Source organism: Hyaena hyaena, unplaced genomic scaffold, assembly GCF_003009895.1.
Source record: "Hyaena hyaena isolate Hyena2069 unplaced genomic scaffold, ASM300989v1 scaffold_86, whole genome shotgun sequence".
NCBI lineage: Eukaryota > Metazoa > Chordata > Mammalia > Carnivora > Hyaenidae > Hyaena > Hyaena hyaena.
In genome coordinates this window covers 1,450,498-1,467,033 of record NW_024080721.1, presented here as the reverse complement: position 1 = coordinate 1,467,033, position 16,536 = coordinate 1,450,498, and the positions used below count along the sequence as shown (strand labels likewise).

The 16,536-nt window shown below is 48.8% G+C and overlaps 1 protein-coding gene across 1 annotated transcript in view; it reads left to right on the top strand.

Moving 5' to 3' along the window:
• DIS3L2 (DIS3 like 3'-5' exoribonuclease 2) overlaps positions 1 to 16,536 on the top strand; it is a 348,824-nt gene that overhangs the window by 295,338 nt on the left and 36,950 nt on the right. Inside the window, exon 14 of the mRNA XM_039234582.1 lies at positions 10,712 to 10,791. Within this exon, the coding sequence (XP_039090513.1) occupies positions 10,712 to 10,791 (80 nt within the window). The remainder of the gene's footprint in view (positions 1 to 10,711; positions 10,792 to 16,536) is intronic.

Below are 16,536 nucleotides of genomic sequence, written 5' to 3'. Positions count from 1 at the left end.
TCCTGGATCGTGGCCCTTCCTAGTACCCTCCACTGACCTCTGTCCTTTTTTTTTTTTTTCCTTTGGTCTTTACATTTTATCTTGGGACAAACTTCTTTCGGTACTTACTTTTCTTCAAACTTCACAACACCCTGTTTTTATCCCAGTTAGAATGGCATCAATTAAATATGTTGCTTATAAATAAAATAGCTAGGACACAATGATTATCTTGGATGAGAGTAGGAATTTCACATAACCACAGGTAGAGGCTTCCTAGATGTCCCTTCCAGATTGTTCTGAACAGTCCAGTAAGTGTTGTCAAATCAACAGGCGTTCTGTGCCTGGATGGTGGCGGTGGTCGGTGATTCTTCTGCTGGGGGGTGCTCAGTCCTCTGCTGCAGACTGAAGCTATCTTGCAGGAACCAGGGGGAATGACAGATTGGCTGCCCCAGGACCAAAAAGGACCTTAGAATGTTTTCCTAGAGTATGGTGTCCAGATACTTGGCTTTGTCTGGGAGGAAGGAAGCAGAATTAACGTGGAATCAAGTCATGAACTTTGACAGTTGCTCTTGGCTACACAGCACAGCCGTGGGCGGGAGGATGTTTTACTGCCACTTGTCTCTCGTTAAACCATCTAACGGGGCACCTGCTGGGCTCAGTGAGTTAGGCATCTGACTTCAGATCAGGTCATGATCTCACAGGTCGTGAGTTCAAGCCCCGCATCAGGCTCTCTGCTGTCAGTGCACGGCTCACTTCGGATCCTCTGTCCCCACTCTCTCTCTGCCCTTCCCCTACTTGCATTCTCTCTCTGTCTCTGTCTCTCTTTCAAAAATAAGTAAAAACATTTTTTTAAAAATCTAAATATATGAGCACTAGTCCTTCTGAAATCTTCAGAGCATCTCTTCTCCCAGACAGAGCAGGGATTTATTTATTATGGGTACTTTATTCTAGTAAACCTACAACGTATCTCATGTTCATCCATAAAACAGAACACAAGGATGACATAAATGAACTCAGCTCCATTTTACAGGCGGAAAGGTTAAGGCCGGTAGAACCCTACCCCTACCCGGAGTCTACGAGAGAACAGAGACGAGGCCAGAGCTGCTGGCTCCCAGCTTGGGGTTATATAACTCCCCGACTCCTCAAGTCCCTGGAAACTGAGGCCAATTCCCTGGAAGATCATTCTGTTCTCTCCTGTTTTTTCAAGAATAGAGCCAGCTTGATCACTGGCTCTGAGGATTGTATGAGAATGTCCCGTTTTCTCTCTTCCATGAACTGAATGTCTACCATCATGATCATTGTTTAATCAGGTTATATTGGAACCTGCCTGGATCCCATATGTTTATATTTGTTTGGCTTATATTTCGAAGACCCTTATTTTATTTGTGTAGACCGTCCTCAGTTTCCAAAAAGTATTTGAAAAGACAAAGGAAATAAATAAGAGAGATGAATACAATAGGAACACAAAACCACAACCACAGAAAGGAGGCAGAAGTGATGACATCTGTTGGGTGAGCATAGTTCCTGTGACTGGGCATCACAGTGTCTGACTTCAGCATCAGAAAAGCAGCAGCCCTGCTCTGCGGGAGGCAAGGGGCCCTGAGAATCACCTGCAGTGCTCCGGTTGGGAGCAGACGGCTGCACCCCCCTGCCTCTGGCGCGTGTCACACACGCGGACTTGCTCACCACGCTTCACAGTCACTGTCTCCATATCGCTCAGAAGTTGAAGGAGCAAACCCTTGGCCCAGTGACTGGGTGAGGGCTGACTGGCAAAGCTAGGGCACGGGAGTCCCGTTCTGCTGACGGAGGTGCTGGTGTCACCCACGAGTAAAGGCAGAGGGGGCGCGGGGCAGGGGCCACCAGAGCTCTACCGCCCTGGCCTTGCTGGCGGCCAATGACAAAGCCCCCAGAAGAGGAGGCAGCATGACAGGCAGGCAGGAGAAGCCGGGGTTTTCCTCTCCTGCGACAGGCTCGTTCACCGAAGCAAACCTAGGCTGACCCGAGCAGCATGGGCTCCTGACAGAAGAGCAGCCTTCCCTCTGGTTGACCGGAGTTGTGCAGACAGTTTTCCTTCTGACAAGTAAAACCTCAGCGTTGAAGAATCCTCATCCTGTCATTTTTAACCTTAATGAGAGTAGAACGAGCCCCTGGCACGAGGTGCGGTGGAGTCAGGAGAAGTGGCCTTAAGTGAAAGCACAGCTGTGGGGTTTACAGACTGCGCTGCAGGGAGGCGGCCTCCAGCGGGGCGGCCAGCCTCACCGTAGACTTTCCAACACTAATGAATCGGGAACTCCATGCTGAACAGGATTTAGTTTGATGGGTCCCTGTGCCAGCAGATGGATGTATTTTTCTTGAAAGCCCAAGGTGCCAGAAGTCTCCATGATTACGTTACTGGAGCAAGGTTCTTTTTTTGTGGTTTGGGAAGTTGAGCGTCAGGACTGCAGGATCCTCTTGCTCTTTCTCACTCTTATTTTTTCCAGGTCAGAACCAGAGCTTGGGGTGGGGAGGAAAATCCTGCTGAATGAGCAAGTTCTTTCTTAAAAAGCTCTCTCCAAGTCCAAAAAGACTTCAGTGGACTTAGGAGAAAGAAACTTAATCCATGGCCACAGAATCGTTGTGAACCAAGGGGAAGCCAAGTCCACAGCATCTTTGTCTTATAAAAGAAAGCAAAGAGGAGATGGAAAAAAAGAAATAATGCTTAGGAGATCCAAGCCAAACAAGAACTAAAGAAGAAAAACTAAAGATCATCTCGGAGAATGTGAAGATTTCCTTCTAATAAGATTTTTCAATGACAAAACTGAGGCTCAGGTAGAAGTGACTGCCGCCCGCTGAAAGGGCCGTACGCGGCATGCCCGCACGTTGGACCTGTGTTGGGATTTGCCACTTCCGGCTTCGGGTGGAGTTGGATACCCTGCAAGGCCAGTGGGCCGTGAGGGGAAGAGCTGACCATGCAGCGGCTGGAGGCTTCCCAGGCTGGTCCTTGACCTGCGTTTGAACCTTGGTCCTAATAGCTAGCAGATTGAAGGAGGCTCACAGGCCTCCCGGAGAACCCATGTTGGTTTGAACTCAAGCTGTCCTGGCTCAGGGACCAGCGCTCTGCTGTTTGTTACCAGCTACCTCCCTTACGACACCCCCGTGAGGGGACCCTGGAGCCTGACTCCCGGGTTCCCTGCTCGGGCCCAAAGCAGCCTGCAGGTCACAATCTGGGCCATGGTCAGAGACCTCTGGTTGCCCATCAGAGGTCATTTTGAAGCTATTGGGGCCAAAATAGGCAACTTCTAAACCTCTTAATGTTTGTTTGTTTGTTTGTTTTGTTTTTTTGTTTTGTTTTTTGCCTTCCCAAGGTCGGGCCAGGCATTTTCAAAAGCACCAGAAGCTCTGAGCTGGGATCTTCCTTAGCTGATGGAGTTTAATGCCAAGTGGCCCGTGCATAATGTTCTCCAGGAGCATGGCTTTTGGGAACCTTGCACCCGAGCAGATTGAAGCTTGATTGCTCGCTAGCCAAGGGGAACGTCTGGACTGCCACCTCTAGCCACCCTTTTCTGTCCTGTTCCATTATTCTTTTTCAGTCATTCTCATGAATGTAATCTGGCCCATTGACTCCACTGGGCTGGCATACAAAATAAGGTCCCATTTCCTTGAACTGTCACAAGTGGCTCCATGGACCCCTCTGCTGCTAAGCCTGGGGCATTCCTTCCTCGCTGGGGAGGTTTATATGGTCCTAAACCTGTCACTCTTACTATTTCCTTGCCACCTGCGGGGAGAAGGGCCCGGCCGCCACCCTCCCCGTTACCATTCCCCACCCCCAAAGCCAGAGGGACTGAGGAGGACCTCTCGAAGGCCCAGCTACCCTGACGGGCCTGTGGCCCACATTCCCGTGGCGAATGAGGGAGGACTGTTCTCTCCCGGCAGCCCTAGCCCCTCCCTCATCACCCACACTGCCAGTTTCCTGAGGCCCCGCCTGGATTGGGGCGGGGGGCTGCGTCCAAAGGGGTCCTAGCAGGAGTCTCATACTCCCGCTGCCCAGCACCTGCCCTCCTCTTTGATGTAGCCTGAGCCCCTGGAAGTAAAAGGCTCTTCCATTTCCTGCCCAAGGGAGATTGGCCTGGTCTTTGTCCAGAGGAAAGCCTAGCCTCTAACTAGACGCACTGAAAGGCCTTTTTCCTCTGCTGTGGAGGCCGACGGAGTGACCTCCTTACTGCCTTTCGGGCTTCCCTCTCTCCTCACCCAGTACCAGGAATGTGGTGCAATTGGAAACTGTCCTCTCGGGCAAAGGTGGGCTAGCAGCAGCTGCCTCCGGAAAAGGGGAAGATGGACCCTGTGAAGTGTCGTCGTGACGGTCACTCCAAACTGAGCGACTCCACGGTGGGTCCCTGCCATCTTGACGTGACCTGTAGGCCTGCCTGTTGCCTTGCTGTGCCTGGCTCATAGGATGTAGTAAACATCCCCGAGAGAGGGACTGTGTGCGTCTTCAAAGGCACAGATGAAATGGGAGCACCTGGGCACCAAGGGGATTGGAGCCGATGCTTCTCATCTGGGGACAGCTACTGAGGCGTGCAGATGTGAGGCAGAATTTGTTCACCGAAGTAAGAGGACGCGAGACAAACTCAGGGTGACTGAGACTCTGGCTGTAAGTTGGGTGACTGGACAGTTGTTAATAGGTAAACAGAATGCTCCGAGTCTCTCTCGGCGAGTCAGCTCGGTGACATGCGTTGAGCACCTGTGGTGGCCGCTGATGAGGGCCCTGAGCGCCAGGGGTACCTGGTGAAGCTCTCCACCCTGCGCCCTTGCACTCGCTGGGCCGAGAGGCCCTGCTTCCAGTTACCAGAGGGAATATGAGAGACTGACTTTCACAGAGAGAAGCTCAGAGGATGTGTGGGGTCTCACTGGCATAGGCAGAAAGGGCGCTCCTAGAAGCAGTCACGGCACAAGGAGGGGCCAGAGGTGTGAAGGTACATGGCGTGACCCAGGCTCGCACAGTGAGCACTACAGCATGAGAGAAGTGCGTGGAATTCTGCAGCAGGAGTGGAGGGGGTGGGAGCACCCTTCCCTGTTCACGCTCCTGTTTCTCCCTGAAGACTCCTATCACCTACCCGGAGGTCCTCCCCTGTTGGCATCTTGTCCTCAGCACATGCCCCCCGCACCACCCCTCTGTTACAGTCCCTTTTTGTTCATGTGAGCAACCAACCCCCAGAGAGCCCAGGCTGTTTAATTCATTTTTATACCTGTGGCAAATAGACAGCAGGAAGCCATCAAAGGTATTTAAAGAGGGAAGTGTCATCAGGCCTGTGTTTTAGAAAGATAACTCAGCACATTGTGGAGAATGGAACCAAGAAGTGGGTAGACATCTACTGTGTCTGGCAGTAGATGGGGTGCCCGGGGGGCTCAGTCGGTTGAGCGTCTGAGTTCAGCTCAGCTCATGATCTCCTGTTTGTGAGTTAGAGCCCCGCATCAGGCTCTGTGCAGACAGCTCGGAGCCTGCTTCGGATTCCGTTGTCTCCCTCTCTCTGCCCTTCCCCCAACCCTCAAAAAATGAATAAACACTGAAAAAAAAAATTTTAGCGAACAGTAGAGGTCTGGAAGGCCAGCAGAGACCCAACACGGCTCAGTCAAGGCTCTGACTCTGCTCTTCTGCAGGTCTCTAAAGTCAGCTTCATCTGTGAGTTGGCTTCATTCTTAGGCTGGTAACAAGCTCCTTGCAACAGCTCTGGCCACTCAAGCCCAGAAGCACTCAGCATAAACATCCCCTCTTCTCTCATTGGCTTCCATTAGGTCACATGTCTATTCCTGAGCCAATTCCTAGGGAATTCCAATTCCAGGAAATGCTATGCACTGATTGGCTTGGGTTCCTGATCTGTTACTGAAAGGTGTATGTGATTAGCTTAGAACCATCAGGCCCAGCCCTGGAAACTGGATCGACCTCTCCCTGGATTCCCTGGACTGAATGGGAGAGTAACGAGCTGAACAAATCTAGGGTATCACTGGGAAGGAGGAAATGACTGCCGGACATGCACCTAGGTCTGCCGCATAGGCCAGTTGGACCCATTCATTTGTGTACTGAACCTTGCACATAGTAGGTACCTACAAACACACCTACACACCCATGTTGACACACTTTGTGGATTCGTTTGGGAAATGTATTCTCGTCCTGGGTGAATTTCAGACCTCTCACAGAGGACCTTTTCACCCCAACCTCCGACTCTCCATTCCTTGACTTCAACTCATATGTTGAGATTGACTGCCCATCTCCAGGGTCAGACGCAGCTTCCTCTCTGACTGCAGTCTCCTGTGTTCCCCACTCCCTCTTGCACTGACTCTTACAATTCCTCTCCTTGACCTCATGGACACTCAGGAAGCCAGTGTTGTCCAGCGGTTAGCAACGTGGATCACACTTTAGCTCTGCGACTTACTGGCTAATTTGGGCTAAATACTTGAAACTCCTCTGTAACATATGGATAGGAGCCAACCTCCCAGGGCTGTTTCAATAGAGGATTAAGGACTGAGAACACGCTCAATAAATATTAGCTTCATACAAGACATCTGTCACCAGGATCTTTCTGTTTGCTTCCAATCAGCCCCTTTCATTTTTATTTCTTGCCTGTTCCCCCTGAGAGTCTCTGGCGCTGCTGTTGCCAATATCGTATCTCTGCTCCCCGCTCCATTATTCTTCCCTCAAAGCTTCCTGGCAAATGCTCAGCTTTGGACCAACCTACCTTTCTTCATGCCAGTGTCTAAGTTGCTAGAAAAAAAAATCAACATCTGGGCAGATGGTTGCTACAGTAACTCCAGTTCCTGTGGCCTCAGCTGGACCGTTAATGCTCCCTGGCAATCCTCGTGCTCTTCCCTGGTCAACAGTTTTTCCTGTTCTCCAAAGAAATGGTTTCAAGCCTTCATCGATCGCCTCCAACCTCTTTTCCTTCCCTCACCAAAGCCTCCATTCCTTGAGGACAATTTGACCTCCTCATTCTCAGAAAAGACAAAAAATCAGACTGGAACATTCTAAACTACCACCATCCCCCATCCAGCTCCCCCACCCCACCCAGTCCAGATATACCTGCATCCCTGCCCAGCCTTCCCTACCGCTACAGTGGAGAAAGGGTCTTCCACTTGGACGTTGGCTTCCAGTCCTTCCTGTTGTCTCAGACACCTTGACATTTTAGTGATCTCCATCTCCCCTTTGTCTTTGAGCCCTCCCTGTGGAGTGCGTCTTTTCTGTGTGCACTTCAGCAAGCCTGCTCTCGAACAGCACGCTCTCCTTTAAGCCCTCATCCTTTTGTCCTGTCCTGTTCCACTCCTTTCACCTTGACCCTTGCCCACCACCATCCGATTTGCTGAAAGAGTCACATGCACTCCTGATCCCTACTTCCTCACCTTCTACTCATTTCTCACCCCATCACACCCTGATCTCTGCCCCCACCACTCTGCTGAGGGTCCTTGTTGCTAAATACAGTGGATTTTTTTGTTTTGTGTGTTTGCTCCTCTCTTACTTGACCTCTTAAAAGGATTTAATGCTGCTGACCGCTCCCTCAAGGCATGTTCCCCTCTGGGCTCAAACCGTAACTCAGAACTCCATGGCCACTCCTTCTTAGTCTCCATTGCCCAGCTCTGAAATACAGCTGTTCTATCAAAGACCGACCTCATTTTTACTCTACATACTCTCGTAGGACATTCTCATTCACACCAATGGCTTTAGTCACCATCTTAGTTATTACTTAGAGGCTTCCGAATTTGTATCTCCAGATGAATCTTGCCAACAAAGTTCAGAATTATTTATACAAGCTGCCTACTGTTCATCTCCACTGAGATGCCTCTTAGACACCTTAAAATCAACACTCCCAAACTGAATTCAAGCTTTCCTTCCAAACTTGCCATTCTTCTTGTCACAGCGCATAACAGCACCATCTGCCCTGTGCCCAAGGCAGAGCACCTTCAACATTATCTTTGACACCTCCCTCTCTGGCAGGCTTTCCATCCAGACCATTACTGAGTCCTGTAATTCTGGTGAGGTGGAAAGAGCGTGGGCTTTAGCTGAAATTCTCATTGTGGTTTGGACAAATTACTTAACCTTTCTTAGCCTCAAGTTCCTCCCCTGTAAAAAGGAAATTGTAATACCTAATTCAGATGTTTGTGGTCAGGGTAAAGGAGAGCATTTATTTGGTAGGTATTCAATAAATCGGAGTTCTCCATTCAGTAAATATGAGCGCTCTCCTATCCCATCCCTTTCTCCCCCTCCTCATCACCACCTCTGCTTACTCACCTAAGTGTTAAATTGGTATTCACATAATTTCTTGACCTCAAGAATCCCCCAGAATGAAATTTCCCACTATTCCTAAAAACTACAGCTTCTGTCTCATCATAGTTACCGTAAAGAATTTGGAAAATGCAAAGAAAGGAAAGGAACACTGTTGCCATTTTCCTTCCAGTCTTTCTTCTATGTGACCTTTGTTCTGTTTTTACATCATTTTCTTGATATTTAATCAAGTATGCATCCTGCTTTTTTCAGATATTTTCCCAGATGAATAAGAATTCTTCACAGCTGCTATTCTGCACGTGACTATATGGTGTAATTTACTTAACCACTCTGCTTTTGCTTGTCTTTTAGACTTTCTGGTAAATGATACTGAACGGTTTTACAAAAAACTTTCCTCTTATATTTATGATAGTTTTTCTAAGTCATACAGTCTTAAATCACTGAATCAAAGAATTTGAGCATTTCTAAGCAGTGCAGTCTTTGAAATGGACTAAATGAATATAGGACTGGCCTCTGCTACAAAGAGGAAAGTAAAGAGAAAACGGTATAGTTAATAGATTTTTTTTTTTTTAAACTTCTGTTCTACTGAAAGAGGGCTGGGAAGATCCAAGCAGTGCTCTGTAGGGAAAACATGCCTTTGACTTGACGTTCCTGGCTTCATGATGGCGAAGAAGGGCTTGTTTCTGTTTTTGTATTTTCATCTGGGTCAGTAAGAGGACAGGCCATTCCTACAAGCTTGTTTCCCTCTAAGGAAGAGAAAAATCATCCAGCATCTAATGATGCAGATCTGTGTTAACAGCCTTGCAGTTAAAAAAAAAAAAAAAAAAAAAAAAAAGTTATAATAATGTACCCTCCTAATGTGCAGTTAGTTTTAGTTAAAATTTCCCTGGCGCTTTAAAAACCCAGTAAATTTGTAAATCTAGTAATTGGCTCGAGGCGTAAAAATGCTAAACCCGCCACATCCCAGCTTGGCTCTAGCAGGACGCACACAACTGCCCTGAGCTCTGGCTTCCCGGCGACACAGACTGAGCTGTGCACCTGAGCACTCCCCTCCGGAATCCGGAAAGAAGCCAAGTCCTCATTACCAGCTCCTCGTTCCTGGTCATCCCTGATCAGAGAACGCTGCTGAGTGCCTCAAAGTTAACATGTCCAAAGTCAAACCTGTGGCTTCCTAGTCACCCCCAGATTCAGCCATGGAACAGTCACCTGCCTGAGTGATGGTTCAAATCAAAAGCTTGAACTGTCCTTGACCTCTTCTTTTCCAACCCCACCCCTCCCCAACACAGAATCCTACATCGCCTGTCAACTCCCCTTCTTGAAACTAACTTCTTTTTTTTTTTTTAAGTTTATTTATTTATTTATTTATTTTTGAGACAGGGAGAGAGAGAGCAGGGTAGGGCAGAGAGAGAGAGGAAGAGAGAGAATCCCAGCAGGCTCCATGCTGTCAGTGCAGAGCCCAACCCGGGGCTCGATCTCCCAAACTGTGAGATCATGACCTGAGCTGAGATCAGGAGTCGGACGCTTAACCGACTAAGCCACCCAGGCACCCCTGAGGTAGATTCTTAAATGGTCCATTTCTCTCTCCCTCTTGGGCCCCCTCCCTGACCCTTTCGCCCCAGCCCCCATCAGTGCTCTCTCGCACTGCTGGGTAACCCCCTATGGGGCTCCTGCTTCTGCACCCTACCCTACAGCCTGCTCTCTACACAGTAGCCAGAGGGATCTTTAAAACTGAATTTTGATCATGTCACCCACCCATTCCTTACCAAAGGCTTATTATGAATTATGAAGGTAATTCTAAGGTGGCCGACGAGGTTCTGCATGTCCTGCCCTGGCCTCCCTCACCAGCATCACTGCCCACCACGTCCCCTGTGCCTACTGGCTTCTGGCTCACCAGCCACCCTTCAGCGCCTGGACTCCTGCGTCGGGGCCTCTGCACATGCCGTGCTCTCTGCCAGCAAGAATGTTCTTTTCTCCCCGTCCTCCACCCCCATAATCTAGTTAACTCCCTCCTCCTTCCCTCATTCCCAGTCTAGTTCATGTTATTTACTTTTGTAGAAATGTGGGAGTCTTCTTCCTGATTCAGAGAATCTATATTAATTGGAAGCTTTGTATTCATTCATTCACTCATTCGTGTGGATTGATTATCTATCTGTCTTCTCTACCATGAAGGAGGCCCCTCTCTGCCTCTCTTCACTGATCTTTCCCCATTGGCTAGCTCAGTGTCTGGCACCAAGTAAGTGCTTAATAAATTATTGGTTACCTGCAAAATGAATTAAGTAGAGTCCAGCAGCAGCCCTCACTGATGACAGTGTCCCGTAAGGCACGGCTCTTCCCAGAGATGGCAGGCCTCGAATCTCCATGACATGTCAGATGGAGGGAATGTGATTTTGCTTGATTTTTTTTTCTTTTTCATTTCAGCTGTCAGAATGAATAAAACATGCTGCCTAGACTTAATTGTTTTTTGCTTCTCTCTCTCTCCAGCTAAAGCTTGCTTTCACTCTGGATCACGAGACCGGATTGCCTCAAGGATGTCACATCTACGAGTACCGCGACAGCAACAAGTAAGCCGCTCGGGGGAAGGAGGGTCACCTCACTGTCCTAGAGAGGCAGTGCCTTGCGGCTGGCTTACACTGGGCCGCTCCTACAAAGGGATTGTCAGGAAGAGAATCACACCTTGGGGGACTCTACTGGAAAATAGCTGGCACAAAAGTGTATCTCCTGTAAAAGCTGTCAAGCTCCTAAAGACGGGAGCTGAAGGGCTTGTAGGGGATGTGCTAGACGTTTATGGAAAAGCAGACCTTCCTTCCCAGGCTCCAGCTTTCCTCTCCCACCCCCCACCCCCACTCACTCTCCAATGATGTGCTTGCTAATTTGGTTCACGGTGTGACTTTGGCTTTTGCTGTGGTTCCGTCCACATAAGTGGATAGGTTTTATTGTGTTAGCCTACCCTGTGAATTTTAAAATTGGGGGATTTCTGGGTCCCTACAGAGATCTAAGTTGGGGATCTTATTATTAGCAAGGTGGCACCCGGCATATTTTTACAGCACCTCTCCACTTCCCCGCAGACTGCCTCCCTGACCATGTAGTTTTGTCTGTGAGACGGGGAAAGTGGTGGCGAGTACCCGATGATGACAATGACAGTGATGACGACAGACAGTGACGGCAGCTACCAGCGAGCACCCACTTCCCATGCGTCAGGCACACTACTGCAGATATTACATCATCCCTTTCCATCCTCATAGCAACTGGAAGAGGTCTCGTTCCTTGTTATCATTGTCGTATTGCAGAGGCTGAAGTCTAGGGAACATAACTTGCTCATGGGCACGCGCCACAGCTGTGTGAGGAAGAGTCAGCACGATCACACTGAGTCCAGGAAGGGAACAGACGAAGAGTTGTCCCACATTGCTGCTTTTGGAAACCCTAGTCAATGGCAAGAACAGTCTCAACCTGGACTCGAGGGCTAATTGTTTAAATATCTAGGCTATTTAATTTTACCCAATGGAAGGAATTGAACGGGCATATGCCAGTGGAACTATACTTTCCATTCCAGAAGAGAAGCTTGGGTCTTCCTGAAGAAGACTCCCTCTCTTATGGGTGGAAAATGGGTTACCGGGTGCCTTCATGACCAACTCTCTGTTCGCGTTGCTGTCAAGGCATTATTCTTGCTTGTGATTTATCTTTAGAGGATGCCACCCCCTCAGTTCCTACCAAGTTCATCATTTAGGAAAGGTTGACCAAGCACTTTCTACCCCACCGTTTGCCATCCTGGATGGCAGTTTCTGGAGTCCTAGGGTTTCTAGGCCATTTTGTCAGAAATACCATCACAGCTTTTCACAGTGGTTCATTCATCAGAGAAGTGGGGCTGGGCTTCTCGGGTCCAGGGACTGGTGGGGACAACTGAAATGAGCCCCTTGGTGGCAGGTGTGAGCGTCGCCGGGGAGTAAGAGAAATGTCAGCCATACGCTGCTGTCCATGCCAGCCTGTGCCCCCCGGGCCGGTGCTTGCTGGGTGGCAGCCTCGTCCATGCACACCCATCTCTTGGCCCAGAAGATTCACAGACTCCGCTTCTGGCCTGACTTCCTCCTCTTTGGGAAAAAGATTGGCAGCATTTTTGTCCAGCAGGAGGATGACACTGGCCTTCCTTCCTTTAAGGTCATGTCTTAGCAACTCAAAGGTGCATTGACAGCCACAACTGTGGGAGTGTTTGGAGCAGAGAGGAGAAAATGGCCTAGTTCTGTTTCTTGGCCTAATCCCCAACTCCTAGCATATTTTCAGAGTCAACATGAAAGAGGAGAATTTAGGGGGTGTAAATATTGATCAGCTTTGGCCCCCTGAGATGTGTAAAAGAAAGCATTTGTGTAGGAAAGCAGATAGCAGCCATGACCCAGGGAACTGTGGCCATCAAATGTCTAGCGACGCCTCTCTGCGAGTCTGTCCGGTTTGTCTTGGAGGCAGTCTGAGGGGTTCATTCTCAATTTGTGGACAAATCTCTTAAGGTCTCAGCCTCCGGTTCTGTTGAGAACAGTGGAACTAATGATACCTTCTGCCATAACTGGGGGAATGATCGTCCTGGGGCCTGGAATGACATGGTAAAGACATCATCACAGCCTGTCATATAAAGTGGCCACAGGAAGTGTCAATTGCCTCTCCTCCCCAAACAGAAAGTATATGTCATGACTTCCATCCTGTTCTCTTTTCCCAGTGCCAGCAGGGCCGCGTCCACGAGCTGTGGCTACAGTTAACAGAGTACTGGGTAGGGAAGGGGCTGGCGCACATGTCTTTGACAGCCCTCGGCTCTGTGCAACGCACTCTGTCTAAAGTCAGACTCCTCTCCCCATGCGTGATTTGTGAGTTGAAGCATGTAGAATCCCATGTAGAACTTGACTGTGACTTTCTCCTCTCCCCTAGGCCCTGCCCTGTGTTTCTCTGTTCACTTTTAGCGTCATTTCCCCTAGAGTGCCTCAATCCCGCTGTTGGCATAACAGTGGTGTTCAGGAAGTGAGGATATTTCGCCCCACGCCCTGAGGGGCCCATGTTGCCTCAGGCAGTAACATGAAGGCTAGAGCAGCAGAGAGATGAGGTGCTGTATGTGAAAGAAATTAGCTTGGTGTCTGGAGATTTGTTTGGTACAATTAATTATTGAAACTACTACTTCTATGTGGGAATGCCCCACAGTATAATTCATAGTCATTTTAGTATTCCTCTCTGCCAAATTCAGTCTGTCTGTGAAAAAGGCGCTGTGAGTCTGGAGGCTGTAGGACATTTCTCCCCGTGGTATTTCCTTTCAAATGGAGCAGCCCTGGGGCACCTGGGTGGCTCGGTCGGTTTAACATCCGACTCTTGATTCTGGCTCTGATCGTGATCTCACGGTTCAGTTCATGAGATGGAGCCCCACGTTGGGCTCCGCACAGTGCAGAGCCTGCCTGGGATTCTCTCTCCCTCTCTGTCTCTCTCTCCACCCCTCCCCTGCTCGCTTGTACTCATGTTCTCTCTCTCAAAATAAATACATAAACATTTAAAAAAAAATTTTTTAATGGAGTGGCCCTTGAAAATAAGCACTCTGCTTTTATTTTCTCTGGACACTCTTATCAGCCTCCTTCTCTGGAACATCCTGGTAGCCCCAATCTGGGGCTTGATGTCATCCCGTTCTCCATCTGCATAAAGGGACTCATACTTGCCACGGGACTCCAAGGAGGACAGGCCCTGAGACTTGTCCATATCTGGCCAGACTTGGACCCTGCTTCTTCTTGAGCTGCAGGGCATAGTTCTCATAAACATTCCCAAAGCTCCGAGGTTATCAGGAAAAAGAAGCTGTCCTATTGTGCCTGAGGTTAGATGAGTAAAGCTCTTCACTCAGATTATCCCATCAACCTCCCAGAAGCTGTTCAAAGCTGCCCCTAAGAGGTGTGAAGCCTCCCCTCCATCCTCCATCCTGACCCCCACAGGTGCTACCAGTCACCACTATGGACCTGAGGACCACCTTCTTTTTTCCTGTTGCAGAAAGTTTCACTGCCTTTAATATGCAATCCAGTGAATCCGGGACTGATTGGCAGTTGTGTTTCTCAAACTGGGGTTTGGAGGTCTTTTCACGGAACAGAACAGACCCAAAAGGGCGCATAAGTGCTTCATGAGAGCTCAGTTATGCATTCCTTAGGCCCCTGCTGCATACCACGTGTAGTGCTAGGCACCAGGCACGAACGGGGTGACTTGGTCCTGCCCCACCACCTCGAGGGGTTTGTGTAAGCAGCAGACCGCATGGCAGCCCCACCAGTGATGGGCAGGGGGTGGTTAGTCAAGTGCTGTGGGACTTCGGAGCACCACACAGGTGCCTGTCTCCTTTGCAGCTTTTTGTTCTGGTCGCTTTTGAGACCTTATTTTTGTCTTCGGGGTTCCGCAGTTTTACTGCGTTCAGTCTAAGAGTAGATTGGTCTTTACTGTGTTGCTGGGGATTCAGTGTCATTCTTTCCATTCAGGAACTCTTCTCTGCTATCTCCTTGATTCTCTCCAGCCTCTCCTTCTAGAACTCGGGTGAGAAGCCTGCCATATTATTCTGTCTTTCCTCTCTTTTTCACATCTCCTTTTCTGCCAGTGCTGTATTCTGGCACTTCTCGAAAACATCCGTGAGTTTACCAGTCTCCTTGTAGCTCTTCATAATCAGCCATTTAAGACGCCTTCCAAATTCGGTTTCATTTTTATTTTTAATTTTTAGAAATTCTATTCAGAGCTTTTAAAAATCAGCCTGTTGTGGGGCGCCTGGGTGGCTCAGTCGGTTAAGCGTCCGACTTTCGCTTAGGTCATGATCTCGCGGTTCGTGGGTTCGAGCCCCGCGTCGGGCTCTGTGTTGACTGCCAGCTCAGAGCCTGGAGCCTGTTTCAGCCTGTGACTCCCTCTCTCTGACCCTCTCCTGCTCACGCTGTCTCTCTCTCTCTCTCCTAGAAATAAATAAAACATAAAAAAATTAAAAAAAAAAATCAGCCTGTTGTTTTTTATTTTTTGTTTTTTAGTATCCTAGGTTTTATTATGGTTTCTGTGCCTTTCATCTCTTCATTTGTTTATCCTTATTGCCTCTTTCAAGTATTCGATTATTTCTAGTTTTAAGGGTACTGATTCTCCCACACGTTGGGTCTGAAGCCTCACCTTCATGATGGTTCGTGGTGGTGTTTCATTCTGTATCAGGAGACTGTCTTAAGCAGGGGTTGTTTCCAATGTGGGAACCGATGGGCCATGGATGTGTGTTTTCATCACTTTGGCATTTGTTCTGCCAGGACCCCGAGTTCCAGAGGCCCGGCCAGTTTGGTGTGAACCTCTTGGCTCAGGGTTCCCAGAGCCTGGGTGGTGTGTATACAGCCTCCTCACCCACAAGCAGTGCAGGCTTGGGGTCTCCTTCCTGCAGACAAACCTCTGCCCCACACCACACGCAGATGTTCCTCTCTTCCTGGGCCCTGTTTCATGACCAGTAGCCCTTTCTGGATCCCTGGCCTTTTTTTTTTTTTTTTTTTTTTACAAATAGTTTATACCCATCTCCCCCTCTTCCCCACCACTCCCACCAGTCTTCAATTTGTTCTCAGCATTCAAGAGTCTTTCATGGTTTGCCTGTCTCCCTCTCCCCAACTATTTCCCCCCTTCTTCTCCCCCACGGTCCTCCGTTAAGTTTCTCCTAATCCTCCTATACGTGCAAACATATGGTATTTGTCCTTCTCTGCCTGAATTATTTCGCTCAGCATAACACCCTCAAGGTCCATCCATGTTGCTACACATGGCCGGATTTCATTCTTTCTCATGCCATGTAGTATTCCATCGTGTAGATAAACCACATCTTCTTGATCCATTCGTCTGCTGATGGACACTTAGGCTCTTTCCATGTTTTGGCTATTGTTGAAAGTGCTGCTGTGAACATTGGGGTCCATGTGCCCCTATGCATCAGCATTTCTGTATCCCTGGGGTAAATTCCTAGCACTGCTATTACTGGGTCATAGGAGAGTTCTATTGTTAATTTTTTGAGGAACCTCCACACTGTTTTCCAAAGGGGCTGCACCAGTTTGCATTCCCACCAACAGTGTAGGAGGGTGCCCGTTTCTCCACTGGATCCCTGGCCTTCTGCAAGGCTCTCAGTTCCAGGTCCCTGACCTGGTCTTCCACCTCCTGTGGGCCATAAAATCCCAGCTCCTATAACTATACCAGGGTTTGGTAATCCCAGCCTCAGTTGCCATGATAAAGGTTCTGGCTTTGACTTTGTGTCCTCAGGTACCTGGGAATTTTCCCGTGATTCTCTCATGCTTAGTTTTATATTTGAATTATTCTCATAT